Source organism: Sciurus vulgaris (assembly GCF_902686455.1).
Source record: "Sciurus vulgaris genome assembly, chromosome: 9".
NCBI classification, from domain to species: Eukaryota; Metazoa; Chordata; class Mammalia; order Rodentia; family Sciuridae; genus Sciurus; species Sciurus vulgaris.
Genome location: NC_136469.1, coordinates 60,280,556 through 60,291,228, shown reverse-complemented (window position 1 = coordinate 60,291,228; position 10,673 = coordinate 60,280,556). Strand labels below are relative to the sequence as shown.

At 35.8% G+C, this 10,673-nt stretch overlaps 1 protein-coding gene across 2 annotated transcripts in view; it reads right to left on the bottom strand.

The window, feature by feature from the left end:
- Positions 1 to 691: 691 nt before the first annotated feature.
- The window catches only part of LOC306669705 (alcohol dehydrogenase E chain), a 59,268-nt gene continuing 49,286 nt past the window's right edge, over positions 692 to 10,673 (bottom strand). For both annotated transcript variants that reach the window (XM_079153838.1, XM_079153837.1), the window contains exons 5-9: positions 10,412 to 10,631; positions 7,042 to 7,302; positions 3,957 to 4,092; positions 3,190 to 3,328; positions 692 to 1,589 (exon numbers count right to left, since the gene is read on the bottom strand). In XM_079153838.1, the coding sequence (XP_079009964.1) occupies positions 1,565 to 1,589; positions 3,190 to 3,328; positions 3,957 to 4,092; positions 7,042 to 7,302; positions 10,412 to 10,631 (781 nt within the window). In that variant the 3' untranslated portion in view covers positions 692 to 1,564. The remainder of the gene's footprint in view (positions 1,590 to 3,189; positions 3,329 to 3,956; positions 4,093 to 7,041; positions 7,303 to 10,411; positions 10,632 to 10,673) is intronic.

Sequence of the window (10,673 nt, the reverse complement as noted above, 5' to 3'; positions counted from 1 at the left end):
ATATATGCATAAAATTTGGCTTGCTCCATTTCAGTCCCCTGTGCCTCCTTTTCCCTCCTGCCTCTCTTCCTCTGTAAAGCTGTAATGAGTTGGTAGAGTAATTTTATTAAATCATAGGATCAACAGTTTCTGAGAGTTTGAGTGACTTTCTGAAAGTCACAGAGTAGGTGGCAAATTGTTTTACTCTAAGTCTAGGGTCCTTTTTACAATATCGAAGAGATCGTAGACACTGCAATAACACTTTTGAAGATAGTGATCAATCCTTTAAATAAAAATAAGAATAGAATACACAAGTGGATATAAAACTCATAATGCAGATCTTCTGCTAGTGGGAAATAATTAACAAAGGGATCTGAACTTATTCAAAATATTAAATTAATCCCAGGATTAGAGACTTTGTTTAAGTTATAGTAATTTATAGAAAAGTTCTAGATAGAGAAAAATTTTTTGCAAAAACGTATGTAGAGATGACTATATCTACTTAGAAAATATATTTCTTGGGTATTTGTGTCATTGTTAAGTTACAATCTTAAATGCTGTGTTCAAAGTTACTTCCATTCCCATTGCCCCTGCACTTTAAAAGTCATTCCATTATTTCTAACAAAAAGGAATGACACCTTAGTCAGTTGTAATCATTAACTGTTTAGCCCATAAAATGCCTTCATAAGTATAAATTACAGAGTTTTTAAAATATGGTACAGAAATAGTTTATTTCCCACATTTACTATCCAAACCTCACATTTATCACATAAAACAAGATTCCTGATTTTATTTGAGAGCAATTACATATTCACTGCAAAGAAAATATTAGAACAGCAATTAAAAAAAAAAACATTTCCCACCACTGTATGAAAATGTGTGATATTGCCTTTGAATAACTAAGAAAGTCCCTGGATTGAGAAGTGCTGAATATTCATTTTTAAACCTGAATCTATCCTTTACCATGCTATGATTTAAAAAAAAAAGTATATATATATATATATATATATATATATATATATGAACACAATACTTTTATTTTTAATGTGGTATTGAGGATCGAACCCAGGGCCTCACACATGGTATAGGAGCACTCTACCACTGAGCCACAACCCCAGCCCCCATGCTATGATTTGGATTACATTTCATAGAAAGGAAAACACAGACAGTGGAAATAAGGTAGATACAGGTGACTTCAAGCACAATATCCTGCTGTGTTTATGTTGGGGACAGTGGAAGATTCCCTCCACTTAGTGTAAATGACTGGTGGTTAAAAAGACAGAAAAAAAAAAATACAAGAACTCACAAGAAGTATCCTTCCTCAACAGAAAAGATGGCATAAGTCAAATGCTTAAGAAGAAAAGCTTACTAGCGTTAATCACCTGCTTATGTTCAATAACTCTCATGTGGATTTTAAATATTTGCTTGAAAAAATGATTTCTTAAGAATTTCTGATCTTTCAGGAAAAGCTTGCATGTGTAATATTATTGTTTACATCTCTAATGAACAAAATTGATGTTTTTCTGGCTGGTACTCCAGATGATGGGAAGAGTCAGAAGACTGCTCCAAAGGCATCTGGATGGTCTCAAAATGTCAGGATGGTACGGATACTGAAACAGGAAGGGAAAGAAACTTTTATCACATAGGCAATTTACACTCTTCCATGCGAGTAAATTAAACATTTGACGTGTCTCAGTGAAAATCTGTGTTCCCAGACATTCCTTGGCCATCCTTGGACATTAAGCTCCAAGGCAGTGTAAGGGCCATTTGTCCTTTCTGGTTCTCTCTTAGGTTTTCTCCAATCTTAAACTCACCACAACACCCTGAATATGGCTGCCCCTTTAGACTTTAATTCTGCACTAGAATCCTTAAAACAAAACAATGTATTTTTCTGAAAGTCTACATGCCTGGAATAAAATATAAAAAATAGGAAATAACTTGTAATATATTCCTGTTATTTGTAATGCTCTTTGTAGATGCTCTTCAAACATTACCTCATTTAAACCCCAACCTAAACAAAAAAATGCTGTTAGTTTCTCCTGTTATTTCCATTTTAGAGATGGTAAAAACTGAGACTTGGATTTACAAACTTGCTCTAAGTCACACATCTAGCGTAGGGTGGGGATACAAACTCAAATACAAATTACTAGATAGATAACTTGCTTAAAGGAACAGAGTTTAGTAAAGTTAAGATCATGTGAAAGGTTTAATAAAGTTTTGATACAGAAATGGTTAAGGATTCTTAGAAGTAGATGATGAAGTTGATATGGATTAATTCTAAGAGAACTTCATTCTTGGGAATACTAGGAATATTGGAAATGTAACATTTATATAGGTACTAATGCCATTGCTAAAAACCACCTTCTTAGAAATATGAATGGCCAAAAAATATATGAAAAAAGTCCAACATCTATAGCAATTAGAGAAATGCAAATTAAAACTATATTGAGATCCACTATTTAAAGTTGAAATCTCATGAGAAGAAGTGGGGGTAGCAGAAAATACATGAACCATGGAGCAAGAAAGTGGGAGGTGAAGGTAATTCTTCCTACCTGTGTGTCACATAAATGCAGGTGACCAAACACATCCAATTAGGTGGTCATGTTAAATGTTAGAGGTAGAAAATGGATTGACTTCTTTCCCCTAAGCTTTGGAGAACTTATAAGATTTAAACATTTAACATAGGATTTTGTACACTTCTCCCTTATTATAATTTTTATTTGTAAAAAAGTATTTGTAAACTGCAAAAAGAAATAACAATAGTAGTATTTTTCTTGAAAAATTACTAGTATCTGTATATAAAATCATCTCAGTGTCATCCCCCTTACTCCCATAATGAAAGTTTGGGGGATGTCCTGAACATTATATATGGCCATTAATGATGGCCAGGCTGAGGCTTCAGTGACTCCATATTGTAATTATGATTGTGTGACTCTGATGATTTCTCTGGCCAAGGTGAGTGATCTTTTCTGAAAAAGGCTGAGTGACTCTGATCACTCAGATGGGTTGTCATCAGTATAATGTAGTTTCAACTGGATAGGAAACACAAAGCAACTGTTCTCAGATTTTCCCAGTATGATCTGAGATGTTCTACATGGAAAGACTGAACTGGTGATGGAAAACCAACAGATTCCAGCTTTCTCCTCATCCTTCCACTTTTTCATTCTCTGTTAGAAAGTACCCTACCATAAAAGGAAACTTCAAATCTACCTCTTTCCAGAGCGAAGCAGTTCAAACCCTTCATTTATTTTTTCAAAAGGTAAAACATTAGTTATTAATGGATCCAATGAATACTTCTTAGCCATAAAATCAGCCACCAGTTTGGGGACAGAATCTTTACTCTTAAAACCTGAAAAGAAGACAATAGCATTGTTAGATTTAGTCAGGAATAAGTAGAACTGGAGAGGAGACTTCCCAACAAAATTAAAATAAAAGTCTGTAAAAAGTGCTACATTCTGTAGACTGCTATTGATGAGGTTAACAAAGAGCCCTTCACTGCCCTTTTGCAGTGCTTTGATTTTTTTTAATCCTCACAGATAAAGTAGCTAGCTTTAGGGTGCTTATTAGCTTTTCGTAGAGGAATTACAGTACAGATAATTATGACCAAAGACAAAAAGCAAATTCAGCAATCATCTAAATTTGCAATCAGTATAGGCATAAATTATTGATACAGATTTCCTGTGTCCTACAAAGAATTTTGGTGCCCTATGTAACAAGTATGAAAAGAGCTGATGCTGAAAGTTCCTAGTTAATTTATGGGGATTCCAGAGTAGTCTGTCTTGGGACTTTCTCTTTGCATTAGTTCCACATCTAATTGATTTGGAACCTATAGATACAACAGGAATTTTAATTCATTTTTTAAAAATTAATGTTCAATGTAGTAACTACATTGTTTTTCAAAATCTGACCCTTGTCACTTATAGAAGGGAGGAAATTCTGAGGTTAAAAAAATTTGGTTCTTAGGCCTAACTACATACCACCAAAAACTCCTCCTTTCCAGGTGCGTCCACACAGCAGCAGCATAGGATTCACAGAGATGCTTTGGGCATCGGGAGGTACCCCTACGATGACACTTATACCATATGCATCTTGACAGCATAACAGGGCAGAAAGCTGGAATAAAAATCAATATTTTGCCTCCTTAAAGTAGATTCTCTGACAGCACCTACTCATGAAATACAGGATCATGTGATATTGAAAGGAGGAAATTGTCTTCTGTTTCAGTCCCCATTGTACCTAGGATAGTGTTGCTGCTTGGAGAAATACTCAGAAAGTATATTTTTCAGTGAAAACATGGATGAATCAATTTATGTGTACTTCATCCTTCCTTATAAACTAATGAAGAAGCAAATATCATTACAAACATATGTAAAGTCTGGGTTTCAACAGAAGGATACTGTTTCATCATCACATGATTCTCGGGCAATCTATGAATTGATTAATTAATTGATTATTAAGAATGTATTTTGAAACTTGTAGTTTGAACAAATATTTTGACTGGTGAATAAGATATGATTACATCATCGAAATTTGTCTCTGGTCCACTTGGTCATCTCTCTTTTAACAGATTCCAATTCTGTTGTCCATTTCTAAAATGATGTTCGTATCTCTCCAAAATGCATACTAGTTTTACTTTAAACAATCCCTATTATTCTGGATCTTCAAAAGACACTCCAGGAATCTATTCCCCTCCTGTCAATTTTTAACATAGTCTGTAGTAAAAGAGTGTTTTAGAATCTCCAAAGACACTAATTAATTTTTGTACTAATTAATGATTAGTCTTTTGATTTTGAAGAGTGACACTTGGAAGACTAGATATCCTCAGAACATGTAGCTCTAGAGCATTTGACATTTTCAAATAAAGTAACAACCCAGTTCCATATGGGAAAACAGGGAAAATAGAAAAACAGCACAATGAGAAAAGCTACAACCTTGGAAAAATTTGGGTTCTCTTTGGACCTCCATCATCTATGACATATTGTCCCAGGTCACATCTGTAAAAAACTTTACTTTCAGGGCATAGATCCCGATTACTAACACTGCTAGGTTTTCCTGGTGAACCTCAACAATCGGGTCTTATTTGTCTCTGGGGACTTTTTCAGCAGACTTTAGGAGAGCTCTGGCTAGGTAAAATATAACTAGAAACATATTACCCATGGTAATTGATATTTGTAATTTTTTGAAAGTAATAATATACATATTCCAAAGATGATGTAAGAACTACAAGCTTGAAAATAGTATTTCCTATCAGTAACACCAGCTAACATGTATTGAGAGTTTACCATATGACAAGTGGCACTGTGATAAGTATTTTACTTGCATTATTTCATGTAATTCATAAACAAAGCTATGAGATATATATCTCTTAAATTTGAGGAGTGGAAGAAAATCTGCTGATTTTTAAAAAAGTATTCACTTCAATACATAGATACTGGGTGCTTGTGATGTGCCAGGCAGTGTGCTGTCTCGTGGTAAAATAAAGTGGTGTGTGAAGGCAGTCAGTTTCCTTAGGATATATTTTCTGTTGGTAAAATTATAGTTGGCCCCAAATTGCTCCTTATTCCTTTTAGCTGGATGATGATATTTGAAAAAATCCAGAATTCATTGAAATATAAAAAAAATTATTAAACCATATTTGTTAAGAATGTGGAGGAAAATCAAATTTGCCAGTTTAAAAACAGAATTTGCATTATGTATATATTTACTTTTTGAATTTGTTTTTAACTGAAAATCAACATTATCAACAACTTGTTTATTTTTGAGATATAATTCAAGTGACAGTAACCAGAGAACTGACCTGCTAGGAATATACTGTTTGTTGCAGTGAATAAGTATGTTATTGGTTTTTCCTGATGGCTCTAATCTCTAGGGAAAGAAAAGTACAGAGGAGGAAAACATATATCAAATCAAGGTAGAGTTAATTTTGATCCTGTGTTGATTAAGGCAGAGACCCTTAGAGGAGGCCAGAGGCTGTGGCAGGGGAAAGAGGGCCTGTCGTATGTCCTGTACTACATCCATAGACTCAGAGCTTCCAGCTTGACTGGACTGTATCCTCAATCCATAAATAAGGATTCCTGCATTGCTTTCTTCCTTTTACTACAGGCTGTGGACCCAGGATCAACCTAACGAGTGCCTTTTGGAGTGGGATGTTCAGAAAGATAATAACAGTCTGCTATCAGTACTACAATAGTGATAGCAATGTGACAGAGGCTCTTGCCAGGGTGTGACACTCTTCTAAGTCCTTGAAATGTATTGACTCATACTAATACATGAAAACTGACACATTGTACAGGTGAGGATGCTGAGACACAGAGCTTGAGCCACTTCCTCAAGGCCACTTAGCTGGCAGGACCCTTGAATGGCCTTCTGGATTGAATGATGCTCTATAATCTCAGCATGAACACTGTCAATGAATGCCTTGCTTCTGCTACTTTGAGAAATGGGGTCTTATCTCTTTTTCTGGGGCGATGTAACAGAATCTTCCATCGACAGTGAGCATCACAGCAGATCTATTGTTATTTCTCTGAAAAGCCTTCTGTGTTTGAACCTTAGAGAGACGATCATTATAATAAGGTATTGATTTGTGAACAAGCTGGAAATATGAGCGTGAATCAAAGAATAGTAAGATTAAATTTCTTATGGGCAGGGATGACACTACCTATTTTAAAAATATTCCTCTCAAAGCTGCTACTTGAACCAGAATTGATGTGAAAATACTACTATTAGATATTAGGAACACTGAATCAGTTCAGGACTCATGTACTTTTCCTGCTAAATACCAAAAATTGTTCTGTAAGAGAAAAAAGGAAAAGAAAATCAATAAAGTTAATCTGTAATGGCTCAATTAAAAAAACTCTTTTCCTCATTAAAGGAGAAATATTATTTGAGTTTTGGTTAGCTGATAAAATGAAGGATTTCTCATAGCAATAAATTAAATGATCCAAGTAACAAAAAGGAGATGGAAATTGCTATTCCAAAAATATATTGCTGCATAATAGTTAAATTATGCTGCATACTCTATATTGCAGAAGTAGAAAACTCAAGGCATGCTAAGGTACATACCATAGTGTCAAGTCGACCAATGACTTCAAATGAAAAGTCCACCCCTCCACCACTCATTTCCTTCAGCACCTCCTGGATGGGTTGGTTGTAGTCTTGAGGGTTGATGCACTCAGTGGCACCCACCTCTTTGGCTTTTGCAAATTTGTCTTTGTTGATATCCACTCCAATGATCCTGGCTGCTCCGGCTGCTTTGCAGCCCATGATAACAGACAGGCCAACTCCTCCCAGGCCAAACACAGCGCAGGTGGAACCTTGGGTGACCTGTTTTTGAAAAAGCAAAAATAGATCACACAATGTTTGAAGTGTTCAAGCTATATAAAGTGCATGCCTCGCACGCTCTCAGGAGCTATGTCCAACTTTTGGTCAAAATCTGTTTTGGCTACTCTTGCTTCATGTTTAAACAGAGGGGGTTGAATTAAGTCAGTGACTTTTCAGTTTTGCTACATAGTGGGCTCCTCTGGAGAGCTTAAAAAATTACAATGTCACAGTCCATACAAATTCAATCAGAATTTCTGTGGGTGGAATGCCATCCCCAGGTCACAACAATGGGAAGCCAAGCTGAGAGCCAGTGAACTGGATGAACTTTAAGCTCCAAATATCAATGACCCTAATACATTTTTTTGAGTTGTAGATGGACACAGTATCTTTATTTATTTATTTTTACGTGGTGCTGAGACTGAAACCCTGTGCCTTACCCATGCTAGATAAGCACTCTACCACTGAGCTACAACCACAGCCTGCAATGACTCTAATCTTGAAGAAACTCTCAATGGTTCTAATCATTGGTAACTAGCTTCAGTATGTTATACACACACAAAAGCAATTTGGTGAGGGTGGTGGGGAATGAAAAAAGTAGACAAGGTCACTCCAGGAGATCAAAAAGTAATCCAATCAAGCTATCAATAAGCGGCTTCTTCCCTGGCCCATTAACTTTCAGTAATCACAACCAGTGTAATGAGAGCAGAATTAGATGAGAAGCCTTTAAGGGTTATCCTGGGCTTAAAGCAAAGCATAAACAACAGGGGAAATTCAACTGACAACTTTAAGATAAGGTAGGCTGGGGCTAATGTGATATTTGTTTATCTTTATTCTTGAATTTAGAAAAATCACACAGAACAATAATGCACCATGAAGTTGGGTGGTATTTTAATAATGAGCGAAATCCATTATTGTTTTGAGTATCCGTGTGGGCATATGTTCATGGCAGGGGAGAAGTGCAGCAGTGTAATCCCACAGTGAGTGGGATAAACACATTGCTAAAGCTTCATTATTTTTCTCCTTGGATCTGCAGAGTGGGTGATCCTCAGTTTGAAGGTGTATTGGATAAGGCTTTGGAATATATTATTGGTCCTAATCCTGGGAGTAGGGTATCCATAGTTTTTTGCTCCTCAAAAACAAACTCTTTTTTCATTCACTTTGACTTCCTTAGAACCCAGCGGAACCTATTGTGCCTGATGTGTGTAGTTACTCTCTAACTGTAAAATGAATGACTAAATGAGATCCCAGGCCTAAAATTTAGTAGATGCGCAAAGAACAAATATAAGATAATAATTATTGGAAATAAAATATTTGCTTTTTCTTAACTAAATATCAACAGCATTTTCATCTGTGATAAATAAGTACATTTTCTAAGATGTGGTCTCAAATTCTCTCTGGGGCTATTTTTCTATTAATAACAAATACTACAAAAATCCATAAATGAAACTTATTCCTATACATCAGTGGTGAATCCACTGAAAGAGAAATTAGAGAAACTATCCTATTCACAGTAGCCTCAAAACAAAAACAAACAAACAAAGAAACAAACAAAAAACTTCAGAATGAATCTAATAAAAGAGATGAAAGACCTCTACAATGAGAACTACAGAAAGAAAGAAATTGAAGATGACCTTAGAAGATGGAAAGATCTCCGATGTTCTTGGATACACAGAATTAATATTGTCAAAATGGCCATACTACTAAAAGTGCTATACAGATTCAATGCAATTTCAATTAAAATCCCAATGACGTACCTCACAGAAATAGAGCAAGCAATCATGAAATTCATCTGGAAGAATAAGAAACCCAGAATAATACAGGTTTAATGAAATTTCTATTAAAATCCCAATGACATTCTTCATAGAAATAGAAAAAATAATCATGAAATTCACTGGGAAAAATAAGAGACTCAGAATAGCTAAAGCAAGCCTTAGTAAGAAAAGTGAAGCAGGAGTCATCATAATACCAGACCTTAAACTATACTACAGAGTCATAATAACAAAAGCAGCATGGTATTGACACCAAAAAAGACACATAGACCAATGAGGCAGAATAGAAGACACAGAGACAAACCCACATAAATAAAGAACTCTAAAAGCACCAAAAAAAGAAATAACCCAACCAATAAATGAGCTAAGGAACTGAACAGGCACTTCACAGAAGAAGAAATACAATCTATCAACAAATATTTGAAAAAAGGTTCAACATCTCTAGCAATTAGAGATATGCAAATCAAAATTAAGATTTAATCTCACTCCAATTTATCAAGAATACAAGCAACAATTAGTGTTGGTGAGGATGTGAAGGAAAAGGTACACTCATACATGACTGGTGGGACTGCAAATTGGTGTTACCACTATGGAAAGCAGTATGGAGATTCCCTAGAAAACTTGGAATGGAACCACCATTTGACCCAGTTATTCTACTCTTTGGTATATACTCAAAGGACTTAAAATCAACATACTACAGTAACACAGCCACGTCAATGTTTATAGCAGCTCAATTCACAATAGCCAAACTACAGAACCAACCTAGGTACCCTTCAACAGATGAATGGATAAAGAAACTGTTGTATATATACACAATGGAATATTACTCAGCCTTAAAAAAGAATGAAATCATGGCATTTGCAGGCAAATGGATGGAACTGGAGAATATCATGCTAAGCAAAATAAGCCAATCCCCCCAAAACAAAGGCCAAATGTTTTTTCCTAATGTGGATGCTAATTGACTATAAGACTAGTGCTAGGGAAAAATAGAAGTACTTTGGACTAGACAGAGGGGAGTGAAGGGAGGGGAGAAGGTACTGGGGCAGGAAGGGTAGTAGAGTGAATTGGACATTATTACCCTATGTACGGATATAATTACATGACTGATGTGATTCTACAACATATACAATGAGAAGTTAGATTCCGTTTGTGAATGATGTGTCAAAGTACATTCTACTGTCACATGTAAACTAATCAGAACAAAAAAATTTTAATAAATAAATACATGAAAAAATCAACACTACAAATACATGAAAATCTCTGATACTTGTGAGAAATTGCTACCCTTTTGGTTCCTTACGATCTTAATGTTAACTGGTTTCATTGGCCACTGTCCATACTACCTTGGCAATTTTGACTGCAGAGCCATAACCAGTTGTAAATCCACAGCCGATGAGGCAGACTTTCTCCAGTGGGGAAGCTGCATCAATTTTGACCACGGACATCTCATCCACCACTGTGTACTGGGAGAAGGTGCTGGTGTGAATGAAGTGGTTGATTGGCTTCCCCCTGCAGGTGAACCTGCTGGTGCCATCCTCCAAGGTCCCCCGGGGATTTTTTATACTGATCAATGGAACACACAGACACACAAGGGACATGAAACAG